The sequence below is a fragment of the Entelurus aequoreus genome, linkage group LG08 (genome assembly GCF_033978785.1).
Source record: "Entelurus aequoreus isolate RoL-2023_Sb linkage group LG08, RoL_Eaeq_v1.1, whole genome shotgun sequence".
NCBI lineage: Eukaryota > Metazoa > Chordata > Actinopteri > Syngnathiformes > Syngnathidae > Entelurus > Entelurus aequoreus.
Genome location: NC_084738.1, coordinates 60,747,665 through 60,772,900, shown reverse-complemented (window position 1 = coordinate 60,772,900; position 25,236 = coordinate 60,747,665). Strand labels below are relative to the sequence as shown.

Genomic DNA, 25,236 nt, shown 5'->3' with positions numbered 1-25,236 from the left:
TAGCATAGCATGCTAACTGTTCAAGTAAGAAGTTATATTGGTGCGTTCCGTTTGTAATGGGAAGTCGGAATTTTCAAGGTCGGATTTCCAACTCGGAAAGTTGGAGCACCATCCCCCGGAGTTGGTTTTAAAAATGGCTGCTCTGGATGTAAACAATAATATACGCTTCTATAATATCCGTTGTTAGCACTTCTGATTAGTTTTTGTCGGACTAAATCAGCCATGCACGATGTATTGTTAGACGTTTATGTATGGTAACGTTACCACATTTATTTCATGTATATCATACATTTGTGTCCGCCCTGAGATCGGTAGGTTGGAGTTCAAATCCCAGCCGAGTCATACCAAAGACTATAAAAATGGGACCCATAACCTCCCTGCTTGGCACTCAGCAACAAAGGGTTGGAGTTGGGGGTTAAATCACCAAAATGATTCCCGGGCGCGGCGCCGCTGCTGCCCACTGCTCCCCAAGGGGATGGGACAAATGCAGAGGACAAATTTCACCACATCTAGTGTGTGTGTGACAATCATTGGTACTTTAATCTTTAATCTTTAATTTTACACTGCGAGCAATAGCGTCTGTGTTTGCTATTCATCTGCTGGGTTTGAAGGCTGCAAAAGGGGGCATATTTTCCCATAATTGTTTTCATTCAGACAAGGCAAGTGCAAAACTACCTTTTCGTACCTTGTAACTGGAACGCTCACAGCTCAACTGGCTCCGACTTTCAAATTCCGAGGTAAATGGAACGCACCATAAGACCCAAGTGTACAGTGCCAAAATTGGCTAAAAAGAAAGTTAGCATGCTAACAATTAGCATGCAAATATCGGTATGCATGCTAACTAAGTACCTAGTTATATGACTCTCAGGTGTACGGTGCCAAAATTGGCAAAAAAAAAGTTAGCATGTTAATGTTAGCATCCATGCTAACATTAGCATGATAACAGTTATAACAGCATATGTCAAGTACCAAGTTATATGACTCCCAGGGGTGCGGTGGCAAAACGCAAAATTGGCTGAAAAAGTTAGCACGTTAATGTTAGCGCGCTAATGTTAACAGTTAGCGTACAGTATATGACTCTGAGGTGTACGGTGCCAAAATTGGCTAAAAAAAAAGTTAGCATGTTAACGTTAGCATCCATGCTAACATTAGCATGATAACAGTTATAACAGCATATGTCAAGTACCAAGTTATATGACTCCCAGGGGTGCGGTGGCAAAACGCAAAATCGGCTGAAAAAGTTAGCGTGCTAATGTTAACGCGCTAATGTTAACATGCTAACAGTTAGCGTACAGTATATGACTCTGAGGTGTACGGTGCCAAAATTGGCTACAAAAAAAAAGTTAGCATGTTAACGTTAGCATCCATACAAACATTAGCATGATAACAGTTATAACAGCATATGTCAAGTACCAGGGGTGCGGTGGCAAAACGCAAAATCGGCTGAAAAAGTTAGTGTGCTAATGTTAGCGCGCCAATGTTAACATGCTAACAGTTAGCGTACAGTATATGACTCTGAGATGTACGGCGGCAAAATTGGCCCAAAAAAAGTTAACATATTAAGCACCAACATATATGCTCCAGCGACCCCCCGCAACCCCAAAAGGGACAAGCGGTAGAAAATGGATTGATATATGATTGAGGTGTGCGGCTAAAAAAAGGTATTTCAAAGTCCTGGGTGTTGTTGTTACGACATGCACCACAAGGGGCTGCTAAAACCCAAGTTTGATTGTGGCGCACATTGTTGCACACAATAGAAAACTTCCCAACAGAGCTTGTCAAAGTGACATAAAAGTAAGGATTAAAAGTCAATAATTCAAACTTCGTGGAATAAGGCTTACTTTTACACTTTTAAAGAGGAGACTATTAATTACTTTTTGTGTTGTATTATGTATTGTACTTACAGGCAGCATGAGGACAGTGCCAGGGGGTCCTGGCAGACCATCGGCACCAGGAAGACCAGCACGACCCGGTAGGCCCTGATGGGTGAGGATTTAGGGAAACATGTCACTCCACAAACCACTGTAGCTTGGACCATCTGAGCCTAAAACCCTTCCACTCACCCTATCGCCTATATCTCCTGGAATGCCTGGTGACCCAGAGGGACCTGGGGGTCCGGGAAGACCCTATTTGTAAGCAAAAGATCCCATAAGACTCTCATGTGTACACCAGGAAGCGTCAATTATTTGCAGCACAAGATGTTTCAATCAGCAAAGCAGTCGCACATGTGGGAAAGGAATGCGTGAGGCAACATGAGAGCGGCGCATCCTTTTGTGGGGCGCTCTTTGTTTTCCCTTTGCAGGGCTCCATCTGTGAAGGGTGTCAGGAGCAACGGCCCCTTAAAAGAAATGACCTAAATAATTGACATCTGGGCAAGTCCCTCTGTCATCTGGGAAAAGCTGCCGGACACGCCCTTTCGACGCAGCGAGGGGTTTGCACAGGAAGGCATTAACTTTTTTTTTGTTTCTTTCAATGCAAGGCACTAGCTAAACAGAGTGGAAGAGCAACAGGGAGAGCCAATAGCGAGGAGAAAAGGACACGTTGAGGACGGTCTTCAGGCGGGTTGACTTACTGCTGGCCCCTCAGGCCCAGGCGGACCCTCCATAAGCATTCCCTGAAACGCACAAGCACAGGAATCGGCCGGTTATTCACGACGCACGTTCCTCTCTCCTCATTAAGAAATGCATTTGTTCCTCAACACTTTGGACGCACATTCCTGCCTGTCACTTTGCTTCAGCTGCTGGTTAAAAGCCCCGCGGTGCTTTCCCGACACGGGAAGCGCGAGATGATTCATTTGGAAGCGGCGAGCAGATCTCGAACCGTGATTGCGCATGCGGCGTCCCAACGTGTGCGTGCATGCGTCGCAACCTGTTAGGTGGACTCGAAGGTGCACTCCGCGGCTGTGGTTGGCTGGATTTGAAGTTTGAAATCGCGTCGTTGTACATAACCACCATATATATTTATATATATACAGTACAGGCCAAAAGTTTGGACACACCTTCTCATTCAATGCGTTTTCTTTATTTTCATGACTATTTACATTGTAGATTGTCACTGAAGGCATCAAAACTACGAATGAACACGTGGAGTTATGTACTTAACAAAAAAAGTTGAAATAACTGAAAACATATTTGATATTCTAGTTTCTTCAAAATAGCCACCCTTTGCTCTGATTACTGCCATGCACACTCTTGGCATTCTCTCCATGAGCTTCAAGAGGTAGTCACCTGAAATGGTTTTCACTTCACTTCACAGGTGTCATAGTTTTGATGCCTTCAGTGACAATCTGCAATGTAAATAGTCATGAAAATAAAGAAAACACATTGAAATGAGAAGGTGTGTCCAAACTTTTGGCCTGTACTGTATATATACATAAATAAATATATTAATCAGCACGGTGGCACAGGGGTGAGTGCATGTGCCTCACAATACGAAGGTCCTGAGTAGTCCTGGGTTCAATCCCTGTCTCGGGATCAATCAATCAATGTTTATTTATACAGCCCTAAATCACAAGTGTCTCAAAGGGCTGCACAAGCCACAACGACATCCTCGGTACAGAGCCCACATACGGGCAAGGACAAACTCACCCCAGTGGGACGTCGATGTGAACGACTATGAGAAACCTTGGAGAGGACCGCATATGTGGGTATATGTTACAGGATACATGTGGGAATCTTTTGGGCACCTCACGATTCGATTATGATTATGATTCAGGTGCTATGATTCGATTAAAAATCCATCCATCCATCCATTTTCTACCGCTTGTCCCTTTTGGGGTCGCGGGGGGTGCTGGAGCCTATCTCAGCTGCATTCGGGCGGAAGGCGGGGTACACCCTGGACAAGTCGCCACCTCATCACAGGGCCAACACAGATAGACAGACAACATTCACACTCACATTCACACACTAGGGACCATTTAGTGTTGCCAATCAAACTATCCCCAGGTGCATGTTTTTGGCGGTGAGAGGAAGCGGGAAGCTCCAGCACCCCCCACGATCCCAAAAGGGACAAGCGGTAGAAAATTGATGGATTTTTAATCGAATCATAGCACCTGAATCATAATCGTAATCGAATCGTGAGGTGCCCAAAGATTCCCACCTCTATCCTGTATGCTCTGCTCTGCCAACACACACACAGAACTCCCTTTGGTGCACTCACAAATGATCAGAAATCGAGAGAATGCCAAGAGTGTGCGAAAAAGTAATCCGAACAAAGGGTGGCTATTTTGAAGAAACTAGAATATAAAACATGTGTTCAGTTATTTCACCTTTTTTTGTTAAGTGCATAACTCCACATGTGTTCATTCATAGTTTTGATGCCTTCAGTGACAATCTACAATGTAAATAGTCATGAAAATAAAGAAAACGCATTGAATGAGAACGTGTATCCAAACTTTTGGCCTGTACTGTATATGAAAATAATTTTTTAAAAATACAATTTTGGGCCATTTCCATGAAATCAAAAGGAGCATTTCTAACCTTGTTTTGAAAAAGTTTAACTCTAAATGTTATACCAAATAGTACATTATTATCATCGGTTTAAATCTAGAATCGTGTTATATTGACAATCAATTCTGAATTGAATTGGATTAAATTGTTAGATGCCCAAAGATTCACACTTCTAGTATTAATGATAAACCATGGTAAAACTCTTGATGGTTAGTATTTTTTGTTACTGTAAGTACATAACTTTGTGTTCATTCATAGTTTTGATGCCTTCAGTGACAATCTACAATAGTCATGAAAATAAAGAAAACACAGCGTAACTCCGATGTTTTTGCCCATGTGTGACTTGTATCGGATTTTTTTTATGTGAACGTGAACAGTAAAGGCCTCTTTCGTATGCTATGTTCACACTGCACGGCCGAGTGTCCAATTTAAATTTTTCATTCGAAAAAAATGGGATTTCTAATGTGAATGCAACCTGACCTGCACGACGCACGCACTGTAGTTGTTACGCAAGTAAACATGGCTTCAACTCCAGTCGATCTCAGTCCTGGCACATCTGTGGCAATTTCAAGGATTTTGTGCAATCAAAGGCATGGTTTTCTGGCAGTTTTACGGGATGTTTTGCTTCGATGTCGGAGACAGAAGCGGTGGAACTTTCCCGTGAGTTCCTAAAACATTTTATTTACACCTGTTTTTCTGCTACGTTGTCAACTATTTATACTATTTGTAACTGTGTATTTTGGCGAATAATTATAACGCGTATCGCATTTTGATTATTTATTTTCCGCATACGAAAGAGGCCTGGGTCCAATATGAAAAATCCGGAATTGTACTGTTCATTGAGTTTTAATGTTCGTTGACATTAAAACCCGATACAGGTCACATACAGGCAAAATCAATGGCATTGACCTGCAGTGTGAACGGGGCCTTAATCAGATATGTATCAAATGTGACTGCAGTCTGAAGGATCGAGTCGCGTTTATCCGACTAATACGTAATCAAAAAGCGATAAGTTAAAAATAAACAGTTGGCAAATGAGCAGAAAACATCCGAAAATAAAATGTTACAGGAACTAATGTCGATATTCCACTACTTCTGTCTGTGACTGCTCGCCCACTCGCTCTTCGTAGCAGACATCAAATGTCCTACAAAACTGCAAAAGCCAAAATGTTTGCTTTCTTCCTTCCTAATCTTCTACGCACAATAATTGGGTTCAGAAAATGTTGATTTTGATTGCACAAAATCCTTGAAATTGCCAAAAATGCACCAGGACTGAAACCAACTACAATCGGAGCCTTGGCCGTGAAAACAATGCAGCACGTGTGACATCATGACGTCATGCGGGTCAGATCACGTTCACATTAGACATCGCATTTTTTTGTAATGCAAAGTGATACCCAATCCTATCATAATGTGAACGACTACGTAAAAAAGTCGGATTTGGTGAAAAATCCCGAATTAACTATCTTGCACTGTGTACGTAGCCTTAAATCCGCTACGTTATTGAAAAGTGTTTCAAAGTGTCAAGTATTGAAGATCGATGTGCTTCAACATCTTTTTGCGGAACATTTAAATTGCAGTATCAGCTGCCAAGAGGTCACTACACATTCAAAAATAGAACAGCAGTGTTCTATCAACTCCAGGTATATCAAAACAAACAATATTGTGCTTATAAATATGTTCATGAATAACGATAAGAACAGCAGTGGTGTGGTGCCTTCAGATAAATCATCAATCAATCAATCAATGTTTATTTATATAGCCCTAAATCACAAGTGTCTCAAAGGGCTGTACAAGCCACAACGACATCCTCGGTGTCGAGTGGGTCTGACATAATATTGTGAAAGTCCAACACATCAGCGAAAGTCCAGTCCATGGTGGGGCCAGCGGGAACCATCCCGAGTGGAGACGGGTCAGCAGCGTAGAGATGTCCCCATCTGATGGACAGGCTAGCGATTTGTTCTTAATATTCTTTCAATATGTCATTTGTAATGAAGTAGGCTAATGATAATTAAAAGACACTCTTTTTGTTTTGTTTTTATTATTAGTGTCAACGTTTCAGCTTGTTATGTTTTATTTCCACAATGTGCCCATAAAAAAAGAGCTGCGCTCAGCAAAAACCCTTTGCCGTCCTAGTGAAATAACTAAAGCAGTGGTTTTCAAAGTGTGGCCAAACGACAAGAGTCTCTCTCAGCTGGGTTTTCTTGGCACTTATAGAAATGATAAAGTTTGGCTTACATGCTTCTGGAGGCTTTCTGCCCTCTGTCGTAATACCCCTGCGCACTAAAAAATGTTTTTATACCATTACCAATTTTAACCCAACTGCTGGTTCAGAAAAGGACAAACCCCTTATTTGAGTTATTTTAACGCATTTTGGGTTAATTTTTTCAACGCAACTTTTGCATTGAATTATTTAACCAAAAAGTTGAGTTATGATAAATTAATGTTGGGTTATTCCCAACCAAACTATTGGGTTGAATTATTTAACCCAAAAGTTGAGTTATGCTAACTCAGTGTTGGGTGATTGTAAATAATGTTAGTGAGATTAATCCATAACAACATTCCCTTCAAAAAAAGTAACTTAAAAAAAAAAAAAGCCTTTTACCCAAAAAGGCATTACTCGTTGTAAAACAACCCAAAAGTGGTTCTTAATTTTGAAAACCCAGAAATTTAGTTAAAATAATAGCCTTACAACCCAAAAAACGGATTGCTATTCATAAAAATAACTTAACCCAACACTAGCAACTCATAAATTGGGTTATCAAAATAACCCAGTATTTTTTTGTGTGTGGGCTTGTGGTGGCGGATCTCCACTCTCACTCGCGCAACGAAAGCTTTCCTGACCGCTCGCATTCGATTTGTGAATAAATGAGGCGACATACAACTCTTTTACTTTTAATATGTACCTCTTCTTGCTAAATATAGCAACAAAGCGGCCAAAGTGCGTCACAGATAAATTCTGCTGCGTCTTATTCTCTGGCAAAAACAGGTACGTGTGAGGTGTGTTGTGAAGTTATGTCACACTTCCATTTTCACGTGTTTATGAGCGAGGGCCAACCGGAAGCGCCAAATCTGCATTTGTGACAGACTTCTACAAATAAGTAAATATATGGAAACACTGGATCATATTTTTTAAGACAGGCGGTGAGAAATAAAGCTGCTCGCCGAAGGAAAAGTGTTGTACGGTATTCGGTACTGACGATATTGAAAAAAAACATGTATTGGTGTATTGTTTTGCGTGATGGTATCTATGGCTCTACTGAAAGGAAAAATGTACCCTAAATGGTCCAAACGAAAAAACAATGACTTAATTCTGGGCAATATATTAATATAATCTCTATGGCAGATGGCCGACTATAAATCAAGCGTACCCCTGTGGGACACCAATTATGTGACCTCAGCGGTTTACCATGGACCACCCTCTGAATATTTGCCTCATGAAATGTCTTCGAGTGACGCTCGCGGGATGAGACGTTAGTGTGCGCTGGCAAAGCCGACCGTGAGTGACAACATCTGTCGCAAGGCTGGCTATTGTCTCCGAGTCCATCTCGGAGAGGGGAACCTAAACACAGGTTCCTTTTTCTGTCCCTCCAATGTAAATAAGAAGACGCTCAGTCACGGATGCGTGTATACTTTGTGACATTTTGTTTGGCAGTCGTACAGCTGCCGCGGCTCAACTTGACCGGCCTGCTTTGGTGACTTCACCTGCACACGACGACTTTGTGAGTCTGTTCGGCCTGTTTGTGCAAAAGCCGGGGTAAAAAATGAACGGCTTCGAGGGAATTCTTTGTTGCACACTTTCCCTCCCTCTCCGTGTTTAGACACAGCCCGCATTCTGTTTGCAATCCAAATGTTTACATTGAGTCCAGGTGGCCAAGGCCTCTTGTAGGCTCTGCGTCTAGATGCATGCGTATGGATCACGAACACAAACAATACTTACAGGCTCGATGACAGCGGGCTCTCCCTTTTGTCCCTTCTCGCCACGAACGCCGTCAACCTGCACAGCAAACATGATGGCGCCATTAGTTACATCTTTTTTTCCTGACCTTTGTCCAGTGTTCTTTACCTGTCCGTAATACTCATTGGTCTCAGCAGGAAGCACTTTGGAACCTTTCTCTTGGTAGTCGAGATCATCGTAGTCATACAGATTCTCCAATTCAGGATAGTCGGTGATGAGCCCCTCTTTGAATCCGTCCAGGTCCTTGTAGTCGTCTTCGCCCTCAACGCCTAGACCGGTTCCGGTGGCAATAGAGCCACCGGCGCCAGTGCCGGCGTGGGCCGATCCACCGCCGGTCGTGGAAGATCCTCCCACCGAGACAGAACCGCCACCGACAGATACAGAACCGCCTCCTTGTGTAATGGTAGAACTGCTGCTGCCTCTGCCGCCTCCACCACCAAGCGTGATGGTGCCACTGCTGCTGCCCCCTCCGACACCAAGGTCGATTGTGCTGCTGCCACCACCGACACCAAGGTCGATTGTGCTGCTGCCACCACCGACACCAAGGTCGATTGTGCTGCTGCCACCACCGACACCAAGGCCGATTGTGCTGCTGCCTCCTCCGACACCAAGGTCGATTGTGCTACTGCCTCCTCCGACACCAAGGTCGATTGTGCCGCTGCTACCGCCACCACCAAGATGGATTCTGCTGCTGCCTCCCCCTCCCAGGCTGATGGTGTCACTGCTGCTGCTACCTCCACCACCACCAATGGTGACTGTGCGACTACCGCCGCCTCCTCCGCCGGTGGTTATGTGGCTATCCACTCCATAATCGTAGCCATCGCTGTAGTCATCATAGGAAGTTCCAGCCTAAGAAAACACAAGTTATTGTGGAAACTAGTGTTAACACCCTCAAAATTCTTGTTAACCTACCGAGGTTTTATTGATGGTGAAGGAGCTTCCCCCGCCACCCGCTACGACCCTCGTTTCCACAGCGCTCCCTGCACCCAGGTCAACCTTTCCAGCCGTTCCCAGGTTTAGCTGGCCGCCAGTACCGGTGCTGGTGACGGTGACACCAGCACCGTTGTTGGGGGTCAGCTCGTCGTCGTAGTTTTCGTAGTCGCCGTAGCTGTCATAGCTGTCAGAGCCGTCGTTGCCGCCGCCTGTGGCAGTTGATGAGGAGCTACTCGACGAGCCGGAAGAGGACGAGCCAGAAGAGGTCGAGCCAGCGGAAGATGAGCCAGAAGAGGAAGCGCTCGATATGATGGTGGTCACTTTGCCGCTAGGGTCGACCATCACGTCATCTCTGGAAACCACGCCTGTCACCTGTTAACACCAACAGTGTTTACTGGTCCAAGTTATCGTGCACATATTGACAGCCTCTTCAGAAGGAGCCATTTATGGATTATCTACCTTAACTTCCTTCTCCTCTGCGTCGGCAGTTGATTCAAGAGCTTTTCCTTCCCCGTCATCATAGAAAGGGTATTCATAATAGTAGCTGTCCTCCGTGTTCTGAAGGTAATAAACAGACAATGAGAAATTCCTAAATCCAACGTGATAGTGCTGGATCAGTTATGTAAAGACGAAACAAGCCATCAATCAGGTGCAGGAATGCCTCCAGACTTGTAGAAACCTTTACTGGACGCCCCTGTTCTAACTTGTTACCCCAGAATGACGAATGGTTCATGTCACACACTTAAATGTCAGGTGGGTGCTCTTTCTTTTAGCACCTAGTAGGTTAATTAGCATGGGTGTAATGTATTTATTACAGCTGTAGAATAGGTGGAAAAGTGAAGTGGAGTAGTTTAGCTGTAGACAGGCACCATTTATAATCATGATTAACTAACTCATAACTTGAATTGAATTGAATTGAATTATATTTATATAGCGCTTTTTCTCAAGTGACTCAAAGCGCTTTACATAGTGAAACCCAATATCTAAGTTACATTTAAACCAGTGTGGGTGTCACTGGGAGCAGGTGGGTAAAGTGTCTTGCCCAAGGACACAACAGCAGTGACTAGGATGGCGGGAGCGGGGATCGAACCTGCAACCCTCAAGTTGCTGGCACGGCCGCTCTACCAACCGAGCTATACCGCCCATGAACTTGATGATGAACCTTTTTGACCTTGTCAGCTGAAATGAAGTGGAAAGTGGAAAAAACAACAGATATAGCTGAACCCAAAGGCTCTTGCCTGTAATGAGTCATGTGCATTCAAGATCAAATAAAACAATGTTTGATCCTAGCTAAGATAGTATGTCAAGGAACCTAGAACCCAGCAAGCAGCAAGAACCACTGGGCTGAAGGGACATCACTCACATAGTCGTCTGTGTTGGGGTCTTGGTTCTGCGGCTGGTCGGGCACCGCCACCTCACAGTCGGGGCTGTAGTGTTCGCAGTAGTCATAGGCAGCGCGGTGGTCTGCTACAATCATTAGCTGCTGGATATCTCCCTGAAAAACCACAAGAAACCGGAAGCGTGTTAGACTACAAGCATTCACACAAACAAGCTTGGAAAAAAAGCGCAAAGACGGCATGTCAACAAATAAAAACACAACATCTGCTTGTTGAAAGTAGGTCAGGGACTTGCAAGGGTCTGACTTCACAAGACCGGCAGGCTCGTTTACTGCTCATGTTTTAATAATTGGTTCGAGTCCTGAGGTTCTGAAGAGTGATTATTGCCTCGCAGCTGATTGTGCAAGATGGATGATTTCGCTCAGCGCGATTAGCAGCGTGAGCAGACCTGCAGACGGTACGAGTTGTCCACGTTTAACTTACAGAAGAAGGCAGGGCCGGTGAAATGGTTATTTAGGAACGCTGACACAGGGAAGGCAGAACTCGTGAGATTGATGTGAACAAGTACGAGAGGGGAAAAGCGCAAGCGAGAGAGAGGAGGAAAAAAAACGAAGGCTCTGTGGGATCCCTGGGCTACACAGGGAGCTGGGTGTGAGTGTGCGCTATACAAGTCGCTGTATCACTTCTGTCCAAACATGTTCTCATCACACATTTAAAGTCAGTGATGTCATCATTCCAATACAGAATCAACAAACGCAGAAAAGGGAATAATGAGGCAAAGGATGAGAACGGACTCCCGAGATTGTTTCATGGTTTTAATTAGGATCATACCGGCCTTGCCAGCTGTGACTCCTTAAGCACAGCTCCCACATAAACAAGCCGAGTGGACACCAGAAACCATGTGATCCTTTAATAGTCCTCCTCAGGATGATGTTTCCTGCTCTGTCCTTGGCTTATCACTAGCGTTTACTTTGGATGCAAGAAAATAAATCCCAACATTTCCTCCGAGACAGGAGGAATGAAGTAGCCGCTAGGCAGTGTCACTGCCAGCTACAAACCTCCCAGGAAACGTCCAAATGTCCGATGTATTCCTCTAATTTCGGGGATTAAGCGATGAATTAGTATCGGTGACAGCGTGCGTTGTTTTTCTGCTACGTTGGCTGAGGCGGTGAATCACAGCTGCACTGAGAAGGGACGTGGGGATCTCAGAATGAGCTCAGACTTGGTTGGGAGCACAGCGACTAAGAGCGCTGTTGTCGGGAACAACGTGACCACGTTCGCAGGCCTCTTTGGCTGTCAGAGAGTGACGGAGTGAATTTATTATCAAAGCCGCACATTTTCCATTGCCTTATCTAAATCTAAAATCATTGTCAGGATGTCTAAACATCTAAGTTTATGTCTTGCCGCGAATTGAAGCCATAAAATAAATATAAACCGTCACATTAGTAGAATCTACAGTCTTCTTTCTTCACAAGTCGAAGTCCTGATTGACTATAAAGTTCTGATTTCCTTACTCTCTCTGCTCTGTGCGACCTGATGTATGCAGCTGTTGTGCGGATGCTAACGCAACATTTCACGCTGACGTCCGGCTGGCAGCCCGCTGAAATGTGATAGAGTCGTGTGTGTTCATTTGCTTTTTAAAGAGCCTTGTGGATGAAAATGTCACATATGCAATGATTGATGTGTAAAATTGTTCGACACCAGAGAGGAAACACACGGCCGAGTCCCACAAAAAAACAAAAAACTCACTCCGTTCTGCTTGTGTCCGGGCGGGGGCAGGAGAGAGCTCCCCTCTCTCGGGACACAGCCAAACATCTGTCTCCATCTGAACCCGACCCAAAGCCATTCAGGCCGGACTCATTGGACTCCAGCCTGTGTTGTTGTGATGATTTGCATGATATGTGCTTTTGCAGTGTTGCAACGTGAACCTTCTGCAAGTCTCATTGCGGTGTCCCTTCGACGTTGTTGTTTTGCCCGAGAGTCCCAATGGTTTCTCTCTAAAAATGCCATTGTTTACCTTTTTACGCTTCACCGATCAGCTTAAGTAAGTTAAATCTCCCTGACACATGTGGTGGAGGTGCTAGGGGGATTTGGCCCCACAGAGCAAGGAGCACCCTGGGAGGTCCAGACTGCATTTTTAAAAGTGAATATTGACACACTCACAAGCCTTGGCGCCGGGCCAGTTCTTAAAGCCAAGCTCGGGGCACGGTGGCGGCAGGCCAAGCGAAAGTTTGCGTTACTGTCCCTTTTAAATGCATGCAGAAACATTGCATGTTTTCCCTGCAGACTGCAGCTGGATGGCAGCCCCCCCCCCCAAACGCACGCCAACAGTAACAGGCCGCTCTGGGAAGCCACTTTAACCACCCCGCCTCACCTTAACCATCCCCACCGCAGTCTGCTAAAGATTTTAATCCCGCGTCTCTACGGACTACCGGCGGCCGTATTCCCATTTCCTGTTCTATAAGGAAACCGGATCGCAGGTTGGCCCCCTATACCAGTCCTAGTGTTTGGCTTTCCCCCCAAACTGATGGAACTCTTACACAGAAAGTGCTGAGGGGGCACAAGAGGATAGGGCGTGCTGAAACGGTGAAAACATCTGACACGAGTTAGAGAAAGTCTCTTAATTGTCCATGTTGGAAAGGCCATCATCCCAACCATTAGGCCACAAGTATGGAAAAGTGTGACACATACTTTGGTTCAGATGTTGTACGTGCATTTAAGGACAAGGACAACAGGAGAAGATGATTATATTTTTCATTGCTGTCCAACGCTAACATCAGCCAGAGTGGAGCATCTCAAATTAACCTGAATTAGTAACGGGTTTCTATCAGTGTTTCTTATGGTATCACACAAAATCTGCAACGCCAAAAATGATACCTCTGGATGACATCATGTTCCAGGACTGACCGTCACTATTTCCAGAGTGCGACCCCAGGTTTGGCTCCTCTTCCTGAACCTGCCCACGCTTACTATCAGAGCTCACGGCACCATTTTGAACAACAAGAACTTGACTACAATATGCCAAAAACGCTGATCCTCTAATGACTTTGTCTTTAAAGGACACTGGCGTGAGAAATGCTACAAGCCACTAAGATGGTGCTTACCGAGGTGTGGACGTTTGTTTCGGTGACCACGACATCCATCAGAGAGACCATACCACAAACCACTTTGGGGTACGGTAAGTAGTACTGGTCTGGGTTTCACAACTCCCTAACCACTATGGATCTTACTGTACATTCAGCTGGGGTTTTTTTGTGCATTATCACACACAGAGGTGGATTTTCTAGGCTTTTATAAACACAGAATATGAGCTGATGTAGCAAATATTTGACTGACATAAAATCAAACAACACAGTTAGAATTTTGATCAAATTTTGTGGTCAGAATAGTAAAAACTGTTGACGTGCGACGTAAAGTCTATTGAAGAGCATTTGGGAGAAGTCTTTTTTTTCTTTCTTCCTTTTACACGTTTTTATTATCCTGGCTCGACCGGCTTGGCTCGCACTGAAAACCCAGCACGCCTCCCGTCGGCAGGAAAATCAAAATCAGACTTAACTCGCGAAGGGGTGAAGGGAGCGAGAGGAGAACAGAATCAGCATCATTTGGAAAGTATGTGCTAAAGTTGTTCACTTTCTCTCAGTCTGTCCTCCTTCTAGACTGGCAGATGCGCGGCCGGGAGGCTTTAAGCATCCCTCGCAAAAAAATGACAAAATATCTCCCCGTTCCCACGGTAACCGTCGACAACTGGGCTGGCAATAGTCAAGATTTAAACGGTTGCAGTATTGCCTCATTCTCTATAAAACTTCTGTAGCCAATGAAGCAGTCAGTGGGTAAGTTGTACTTATAAATACTTACAGCTATTAGTTGTTTTTTGGTGAGGGGGATAATAATAGTAAGCAGCTACAATTACAACTTGTTAAATAAATACTTCAAATTGCCAACGCATGGTCTGAGTCAGCTAGTCTAGTTAAGTCCAAGATCTCTCAAGTGTTTCTAAATGGATTAAAACAAGACGTTGGTGGATGTCCTCAAGGTACCCTACCGGACACCCTTCTATTGATACTGTACTGTGTGTCCTAAACATGTATCTTTAAATGTTGTGAGAGGTTTTCTTTGTATCTAACACAATATGGTAGGGATTAGTGTTGTCCCGATACCAACATTTTAGTACTGGTACCAAAATGTATTTCAATACTTTTCGGTACTTTTCGATACTTTTCTAAATAAAAGGGACCACAAAAATGGCATTATTGACTTTATTTTAACAAAAAATCTTACGGTACATTAAACATATGTTTCTTATTGCAAGTTTGTCCTTAAATAAAATAGTGAACATACAAGACAACTTGACTTTTATTAGTAAGTAAACAAACAAAGGCTCCTAATTTAGTCTGCTGACATGCAGTAACATATTGTGTCATTTATCATTCTATTATTTTGTCGAAATTATTAAGGACAAGTGGTAGAAAATGAATCATTAATACTTGTTCATTTACTGTTAATATCTGCTTATTTTCCGTTTTAACATGTTCTATCTACACTTCTGTTAAAATGTAATAATCACTAATTCTTCTGTTGTTTGGATGCTTTACATTAGTTTTGGATGATACCACAAATTTGGGTATCAATACGATACCAAGTCGTTACAGGATCATACATTGGTCATATTCAAAGTCCTCATGTGTCCAGGGCCATATTTCCTGAGTTTATAAACATATTATAAATAAAAAAAACAACAAAAGAAGATGTTGTGTAGCTAAAAAATATCGACGTAATCATAGTAGTATCGACAAGATACGTTCCTGTACTTGGTATCATTAGAGTTGATGTTAGGTGTAGATCCACCAATGGCGTTTGTTTACATTGTGACGCCGGTGAGCTACGGTGTGTAGTGAAGCATGTTAAGCTATTTCTCGTCCTGCAGGGATGATACTTGTAAGTACACAAAAATACTATTAGTTGCCGCTCAAAGTCAGGAAATGTATGTTTTAATAATTATGTTAACATTTTTCCCACACAAACATTTTTTTTCTCATGCATTAATCTTAGTACAAAACTTGCATCAAATTAAGCGTAATTAACAGACTTAAAATGAAAGATTTAGCTTTTGTATGTATGGCTGTGTCATATTTCATACTGTCTTGTCCATTCTGGACGAGCAAGGGGAAGCAAGGTCAGAGGTCATCTGGCTCTGCATCAGTCAGTCGGCCTTTGCTACTAATTACTATTGAGGGCCTCGGCCGGTCGTGATCCTTTAAACAAGCACAACTTTAGTGGGACAATGGCAACACTATTCCTCTCTGAAACTCTCAGAGGAGTTAAAAAATAAAAAGTTATATACAGTATTCTGGAACTTTTCACCAATTTCCAAATGTGTCGCACGGGTCCCGCAACCACATAATAGAGGTGTGTTGTCCAAAGTCTAGCCTCAATGCTGGAGTTTAGATAGTTTTAAAAAAAGTAAAACCTACATACTAAGAATGTGTGTCCGTAGCTCTAATGTTAATGTGTTGTAGCTTTCAGCTAATGTTTGTCTATCCAAGAAGCGCTGTTGTGTACTTTATCCACTTTTTAGACTAATTAATCAAATTTCGATTTTGGCTTCTCACGATCATAAAAATATTATACAAAACACAAAACCAGTGAAGTTGGCACGTCGTGTAAATTGTAACTAAAAACAGAATACAATGATTTGCAAATCCTTTTCAACTTATATTATTATTAATATTTAATGTTCGAACTGAGAATCAAATTTTATTTTTTTGCAAAAAATCGTTAACTTAGAATTGAATGGCAGCAACACATTGCAAAAAAGTTGGCACAGGGGCATTTTTACCACTGTGTTACATGGCCTTTCCTTTTAACAACACTCAGTAAACATTTGGGAACTGAGGAGACCAATTTTTGAAGCTTTTCAGGTGGAATTCTTTCCTATTCTTGCTTGATGTACAGCTTAAGTTGTTCAACAGTCCGGGGTCTCCGTTGTGGTATTTTAGGCTTCATAATGCGCCACACATTTTCAATGGGAGACAGGTCTGGACTACAGGCAGGCCAGTCTACTACCCGCACTCGTTTACTAGGAAGCCACGCTGTTGTAACACGTGGCTTGGCATTGTCTTGCTGAAATAAGCAGGGGCGTCCATGATAATGTTGCTTGGATGGCAACATATGTTTCTCCAAAACCTGTATGTACCATCCATCCATCCATCCATTTTCTACCGCTTATTGCCTTGGGGGTCGCGGGGGCGCTGGAGCCTATCTCAGCTACAATCGGGACAAGCATTAATGGTGCCTTCAAAGTTACCCATTCATTGGGCACTAATACACCCCCATACCATAACAGATGCTGACTTTTGAATGTTGCGCCTATAACAATCTGGATGGATTATTTTCTTGTTTGTTCCGGAGGACACAACGTCTACAGTTTCCAAAAACAATTTGAAAAGTGGACTCGTCAGACCACAGAACACTTTTCCACTTTGTATCAGTCCATCTTAGATAAGCTCGAGCCCAGCGAAGTCCGCACCGTTTCTGGGTGTTGTTGATAAATGGCTTTCACTTTGCATAGTAGAGTTTTAACTTACACTTACAGATGTAGCGACCAACTGTAGTAACTGACAGTGTTTTTCTGAAGTGTTCCTGAGCCCATGTGGTGATATCCTTTACACACTGATGTCGCTTTTTGATGCAGTACTGTCTGAGGGATCGAAGATCCGTAATATCATCGCTTACGTGCAGTGATTTCTCCAGACTCTCTGAACCTTTTGACGATATTACGGACCGTGGATGATGAAATTCCTAAATTCGTGGTTGAGAAATGTTGTTCTTAAACTGTTGGACAATTTGCTCACGCATTTGTTCACAAAGTGGTGACCCTCGCCCCATCCTTGTTTGTGAATGACTGAGCATTTCATGGAAGCTGCTTTTATACCCAATCAGGGCACCCACCTGTTCCCAATTAGCCTGTTCACCTGTGGGATGTTCCAAATAAGTGTTTGATGAGCATTCCTCAACTTTCTCAGTCTTTTTTGCCACTTGTGCCAGCTTTTTTGAAACATGTTGCAGGCATCAAATTCCACATGAGCTAATATTTACAAAAAAACAACAAAAGTTTACCAGTTCAAACGTTAAGTATCTTGCCTTTGCAGTCTATTCAATTGAATATAGGTTGAAAAGGATTTGCAAATCATTCTACTCTGTTTTTATTTACCATTTACACAACGTGCCAACTTCACTGGTTTTGGGGTTTGTCATAAAAATATATATTAAAGGGCAGCGCAACGTGCATGCAAATTCCTGAGCTTGTTCCAGTGAAAGGGATGAGTGAGAGTATGAATGAAAAAAGATCACGTCTTCTACAAGTTTGGAATCTCATCGTGGTTGCTATTTTTTGACAAAGCTCAAGTATGCCTAATCAATAATCACTAAACTCAACAAAAAAATGAGGGCATACGACCGTAACCGGGGACGGAGTCACAGAATTTGCAAATAAAACAGAATTCAATGTTTAATGTGTCCGGGACCACTCATTCATCCCTGAAACACATCGAGAACTAAACAATGTTGAGACAGCCACTTGAAACAGCGACTAAACTACCAAGCTAAATCTAGCGAGAACAATCCATACACCCACAGCACATGTATATTTTCCATTCACGGTAATACACCGCAAAAACAACAACCATAGATTTTACGATTACTCGGGTCCCCAGACTTTTTTACGTTAAAAAACCATGGTACTAATTTTCCATTTACAGTTGTACACCGCAAAAACAACAACCATAGATTTTATGGGAAAAAAACCCTCCACTCAGTCGCCAGAATGTTTCCGTTAAAAACACATAAAACAACAACCATAGATTTTACAGTACAGTAAAAAAACTGGCCACTGTGTCTCCAAAATTTTTAGGTAAAAACAAAACAAAACATGCTACCATTTTTCCACTTGCATAATACATATAAAAACCACACCAACCATGGATTTTACGGTAAACAATTGGCTGCTCTGTCTCATACATTTTACAGTGAAAAAAACAGTGGTAACATTTTTTCATTTACAATAATATACTGTAAAAAAAAGGGGAAAAAAAGACCATAAATTTTACGATAAAACTCTGAGCTGCCAGTCTACAGAGTTTTATGTGGAAAAAAAAAAGATCAAAGTCATAGGCAATTGTGTAAGATTCTATGAATTCTTATACATTTAAAGATTAAAGTACCAATGATTGTCACACACACACTAGATGTGGTGAAATTTGTCCTCTGCATTTGACCCATCCCCTTGGGGAGCAGTGGGCAGCAGCGGCGCCGCGCCCGGGAATCATTTTGGTGATTTAACCCCCAACTCCAACCCTTGATGCTGAGTGCCAAGCAGGGAGGGAAACGGGTCCCATTTTTATAGTCTTTGGTATGACTCGGCTGGGATTTGAACTCCAACCTACCGATCTATATTCATTTATTACTGTTACAAGCGGCTCTCTGGGGGCAGCCATAACTGCGATGTGGCCCTATAGTGTAGGTCAAGGGTGTCAAACTCATTTTAGATCGGGGGCCACATGGAGAAAAATCTACTCCTCAGTGGGCCGGACTGGTAAAATCCCTGCACGATAACTTAAAAATAAAAACAACGTCAGATTGTTTTCTTTGTTTAAAAATAGAACGAGCACATTCTGAAAATGTAGAAATCATAATGTTTTTTGTTTTTTTTTACACTTACATGTTGCGTTTAATAGTATTCTATCTTTATTTGTCGTTATTTATACTTTCTGAATAATGATGTGATAACGTTCATCAGTCGACTCATTGGTGTTAATTTCCAATTTATCAACATCAGAAAAAAATATCAAAATCAAATTACAGGATGTTATTTATGTAGTTTTCTTATTTTCCTCATGTGGTTTATTTTTTTTTCCATATGTAGCATAATCTACAAAGATACAAATAATTGCTATTGCGACATCTAGTGGACACATTTAGAACAGCAATTTCTTTCATTCAAAAATGTCGGCTCTATTTTATACTTCGCAAACTCATCCCGCGGGCCGGATAAAACCTGTTCGCGGGTCGTACGTTTGAAACCCCCTGGTTTAGGTCCTACACAAGAGTGCTAGCTGGGATGTGGCCTACCTCAAAGACCTCTTCATCAAGTATCCTTGTTCCAAACACTAATATTCCTTTGGTATCGATGATGGGGTTGGCAGAGCGCAGCAGTTTCTGGGTGGTCTTCTTTTTACAGTCCAGAATGAGGGTGATGGTCTGCCTGTGGACGCTGATGGCCACTCGGTGCCACCTGGAGAAAAGGACGGAGGAGGTAGCCGTGTCAGTTCCCACACTTACTGGGTTACAGGCGGGGACACAGACAGGCTAAGAGGGGCCCCCAGTGATTCAACTGTGCCAAGTCGGCATGTACACCTACTTTCCGTCGGCCAGGTTGATCCCCCGGAAGAGCGGGTAGTCCTCCGGGCCGGGCTTCCCCGTGTGGTCCTCGTACAGGAAGACGGGCGAGCGACCCATTTCCATTCCCACCTGCTGGATTCCCTGCTCGTTGTAGACGGACAACAGGAAGGACTGGCTGCCCTTCTTGGGCCTCACTGTGGCCAAGATGGAGAAGTCCTCAGGGAATACATCGCCTGCGGGAACAGAGGAAGACGGGACGTGTGACGCTGAAAACAGATTGTGTCGTCCAACACATGTTGCTGGAAGAAAACCTACAGCATCATTTTAACTCTTCTCTTGGTTTGACGGCGCTAACACAAAATGTGGGTTAGAAACTATGAAAGTATCAACGTTGCTTCCACTGTGGGCTGCACACAGGAAAATTAATCTGGGGACAATTATTAACATTTTCGAAGTCATAAAATGTTAAAATAAGTCATATAATATATATATATATGTATATATATATATATATATACATATATATATATATATACATATATATATATATATATATATATATATATATATATATATATATATATATATATATATATATATATATATATATATATATATATATATATATATATATATATATATATATATATATATATATATATATGTATGTATACAGTCGAGGTTACTGTGGTTTATCCGTTATACAGTGCTCAATACCGGGGTAGAGCGGACTGTACGTTAGGTCAGGAAAAAACACAGAGGCTATTTCATCCCTACAAGCTTCGCAGGTTTCCCTGCTCTTCAGGGGATTTCTGAAACGTATTTTCAGTTATTTCACCTTTTTTTGTTTAGTACATAACTCCACATGTGTTCAGTCATAGTTTTGATGTCTTCAGTGACAATCTACAATGTAAATAGTCATGAAGATAAAGAAATTGCACTGAATGAGGAGTGTCCAAACTTTTGGCCTGTACTGTATATATATATATATATATATATAGTCGGGGTTACTGTGGTTTATCCGTTATACAGTGCTCAATACCGGGTGTATAGCGGAATATACATTAGGTCAGGAAAAAACAAAGAGGCTATAATTTCTCTACAAGCCTATTTCACAGGTTTCCCTGCTCGTCAGGGGATTTTATAAAATATTTAAAAAAATCCCCTGACAAGCAGAGAAACCTGCGAAACAGGCTTGTAGGGATAACATAGCCTCTGTGTTTTTTCCTGACGTAATGTATATATTTATATATATATATATACACTACCGTTCAAATGTTTGGGGTCACATTGAAATGTCCTTATTTTTGAAGGAAAAGCACTGTACTTTTCAATGAAGATAACTTTAAACTAGTCTTAACTTTAAAGAAATACACTCTATACATTGCTAGTGTGGTAAATGACTATTCTAGCTGCAAATGTCTGGTTTTTGGTGCAATCTCTACATAGGTGTACAGAGGCCCATTTCCAGCAACTATCACTCCAGTGTTCTAATGGTACAATGTGTTTGATCATTGGCTCAGAAGGTTAATTGATGATTAGAAAACCCTTGTGCAATCATGTTCACACATCTGAAAACAGTTTAGCTCGTTACAGAAGCTACAAAACTGACCTTCCTTTGAGCAGATTGAGTTTCTGGAGCATCACATTTGTGGGGTCAATTAAACGCTCAAAATGGCAAGAAAAAGAGAACTTTCATCTGAAACTCGACAGTCTATTGTTCTTAGAACTGAAGGCTCAAACACAAAATTGTTTGGGTGACCCCAAACTTTTGAACGGTAGTGTATATATATATATATATATATATATATATATATATATATATATATATATATATATATATATATATATATATATATATATATATATATATATATATATGTGTATATATATACACAGTATATATGTGTATACAGTATATATGTATATATATATATATATGTATATATATATATATATATATATATATATATATATATATATATATATATATATATATATATATATATATATGTTTATATAAATGTATATATATATATATGTTTATATGTATATATGTATATATAAATGTATATATATATATGTTTGTATATATATACTGTATATGTATATATATGGTGTATATATATTAGATAGATATACCGGCCCCCAGACACATTTTTTTCTCTAAATTTGTCAAAATAATTTCCCAAGCCTGCTTTACGCCATTGTGGGATCTTTGATATTAATTCAAAATATGGGACCTTATAAATAAAATGTATTGAAGTGATCATTGACCAGGCAAACAAGCTAGCTGAATAGGGTAGAAACCCATCAGATTCCAGTCAGCAAAGAATTCCAGACATCTGACTGAAGGCGTGTGACTGAACTTGATTAAGCGCAGTTCGAAAACAGAAAGCAGGTTTTCATGCTACGTGGAAAAGAAGAGAAGAAAGGTGCCAGCGTTTGCCACATGCGGTTAATGTTTTTCCTCTGGAAGTTGTCTTCCTGCTCTGGCCCGCCATCACTTTCACCGTCATGTGGTGAGCACATGTCTTGGCAGCCTCTCTGGAATTTAATCTCACCAATCGAAAGGACGAAGAAGACGACGACGATGATGATGATGATGGCGGTGGTGGAGCTGTAGTTGACAAACGCTTGGACGGGAGCGTAGGGAAGACTGGAGAACATTAGGGGGAGGAAAGTTGGAAAAGCCACGACAGAGGATGGTCAAGGGTCAGCCGAGGGTGAAGAGGACGCGGGAAAGGGGAGAAATTTGGATTTTTGAGAAAGGACCTCCATCTCTACTGACATCATTGGCCAAAATAGAGAAATGTATCCTCAGTAAACGGGCTAAGTAGACTCAGGTTTCTCTCTCACGCTCTAATCGCTACTTCGAGGATACCTTTTTGTGTGTGACCCGACTTGACAGGTATGAAGAGACTACGGTGCCAGGATGGACAGTGTACGTCGACGAACGTCACCGCCATATCCAAAACAGGCCAATAACAAACCTTAAAGTTAGTTCACTCAACAATCAAAAGATTATTTACATAAACATGTTAGGTTTAAAGTCACACAAGGGGTTTTCTTTGGCACGAAACGCAGGAGTTCACCGTGAAAGGTGTTTAAACCGGAAAGATCGCAATGGCGGGGAAAAAAAAACATCGCAAGAATATAGCAAGCTTCTTAATCTTTTAATCTGTGTACTCTGTATACTTAAACACTACTAAGTAGTTCTACAGTTGCAGGGGTACTCAGTTGTAATACACTTTTCCACCACTTGTGGCAGTAATGACAATATCGAACAAACTGAAGAAGTCTGGAGCTAAAGTCATAGAGAAAGTTATGACTAAAGTAGTGAAGCTGTACTTTCATTTGTATTTTGATTTAATTAAACATATTCCTTACATTAGGCGCACCGGGTTATAAGGCGCACTGTCGAGTTTTTGAAAAAAAATAAAAATATGGTATGTGTATATATATATATACTGTATATATATGTATGTTTGTATATATATATATATATATATATTGTGTATATATATGTATACTGTATATATACTGTATATGTATGTATATATATATATATGTGTGTATGTATACATATATATGCTGTATATATGTATGTATACATATATATATGTATGTATGTATGTATGGATACATATATATATGTATGTATATAGTTATATATGTGTGTATGTATGTATACATATACAGTATATATATGTGTATGCATGTATACATATATGTATGTATACATTTATATATGTGTATGTATGTATGTATGTATACATATATATATATGTTTGTGTATGCATGTATGTATACATATATGTGTATGTATTTATGTATATATGTATACATATATATGTGTATGTACAGTATGTATGTATGTATATATTTATGTATATATATGTATATATATATATATATATATATATGTGTGTGTGTATATATATATATATATATATATATATATATATATATATATATATATATATATATATATATATATATATATATATATACACATCAATGTGTGTGTATGTATGTGTATATATCAATGTGTGTGTATGTATGTGTATATGTATATCTAATATTTAGATATTTTATTTATATTTTCCCCACTAATTCTCGCCACTTGTTTCTTTGTCAGTCTCGGTTCTGGCGTAGTCGCACATGCCTTATCTGCGTGTGAGTGTTCAAGGGCGTGCCAAATGGACCGGGGGGGGCTCCATAACCAGGAAACGTGTCGGAAAGGATAAGCTACCTACCGGCGCGCTCATGTTTTGCTTTATCGTGGGTACAGAAAAACAAGCCCAAATAAGCAACCACACGTTCAAAAACAATTTTTTTGCATGCGATAACAAAAATAATGCCGTTAAAGGAAACTTTTGTTAACTTATTTTTATCACGTTAACTTTGACAGCCCTTATATGACGACACCATGTATACTGTACGTATATTGTTCATATACTAAGTGTTTTTAGCTAACACCAATCTCGTTTCTGTCCTTTACTCAGAAAAGTTAGCTATGCTACATGTCTAAAAGTCACTCTACTGTCAAAGTGGGTCAAACAGGAGCCCTCTTAAAGCCTTTACGACCTCCCAGAGGACCTGCTGTTGAGTCCCGGCGCGCCAGCCGACACATTTGCCGTCAAGTTGTAAGCCACTTTGTTTATTCTACGTCCTGCGTTAATGTTTCTCATCACATTAAACAACATAAACCCTCATGGCGTTAGCTTCTGTAGCCCGAGGCGCCAATTTCCTCATAACCTCAGCAGACGTCTGACTACCGCGTGTGCTATATTTATCTTGCACTTTCACATCGTAAAGGTATAAGAAAGGACTTGTGTTGGGTTTAAAATGCATCATCCTTTCCACGCGTTTGCTTAATGACTGCATGTAGGCACTCGCTTACTCTTTTCCAGAACATCACCACAAGGCGGCCTGCGGCGACCGCATTGTTTAACGCCGTTAGCATCATTTTGTCCTTCACTTCTTTTAAGTGCCTAAAAGGCTGTGTGCTACAAACTTTTACATCCAAGTGCCAGCTGAGTGGCTAACTAGAAGGGAAAAGAAACAAATTAGAATGATGTCACTTGCTAGGCCGCCTTCTGGAAGAAATTAGTCGCAAATTCTCGAGTGCAGGCAAGCTTGGACTGGACAAGACAAAGGC

At 41.4% G+C, this 25,236-nt stretch overlaps 1 protein-coding gene and 1 long non-coding RNA gene across 8 annotated transcripts in view; one reads left to right on the top strand and one right to left on the bottom strand.

The window, feature by feature from the left end:
- Positions 1-25,236, top strand: part of LOC133656135 (uncharacterized) — a 217,827-nt gene that overhangs the window by 26,804 nt on the left and 165,787 nt on the right. For 4 of the 6 annotated variants that reach the window (XR_009827103.1, XR_009827102.1, XR_009827105.1 and 1 more), the window contains exons 4-5: positions 1,907-1,972; positions 13,736-13,854. This is a non-coding gene — a long non-coding RNA (uncharacterized LOC133656135). Of the gene's footprint in view, positions 1-1,906; positions 1,987-13,735; positions 13,855-25,236 lie in introns of all 6 variants that reach the window. The other 2 variants (XR_009827106.1, XR_009827104.1) reach the window with 2 other exon arrangements.
- col5a1 (procollagen, type V, alpha 1) overlaps positions 1-25,236 on the bottom strand; it is a 143,533-nt gene that overhangs the window by 67,284 nt on the left and 51,013 nt on the right. For both annotated transcript variants that reach the window (XM_062057011.1, XM_062057012.1), the window contains exons 3-12: positions 20,092-20,305; positions 19,803-19,965; positions 10,703-10,834; positions 9,799-9,897; positions 9,319-9,711; positions 8,515-9,255; positions 8,389-8,445; positions 2,573-2,614; positions 2,064-2,126; positions 1,905-1,979 (exon numbers count right to left, since the gene is read on the bottom strand). In XM_062057011.1, the coding sequence (XP_061912995.1) occupies positions 1,905-1,979; positions 2,064-2,126; positions 2,573-2,614; positions 8,389-8,445; positions 8,515-9,255; positions 9,319-9,711; positions 9,799-9,897; positions 10,703-10,834; positions 19,803-19,965; positions 20,092-20,305 (1,979 nt within the window). The remainder of the gene's footprint in view (positions 1-1,904; positions 1,980-2,063; positions 2,127-2,572; positions 2,615-8,388; positions 8,446-8,514; positions 9,256-9,318; positions 9,712-9,798; positions 9,898-10,702; positions 10,835-19,802; positions 19,966-20,091; positions 20,306-25,236) is intronic.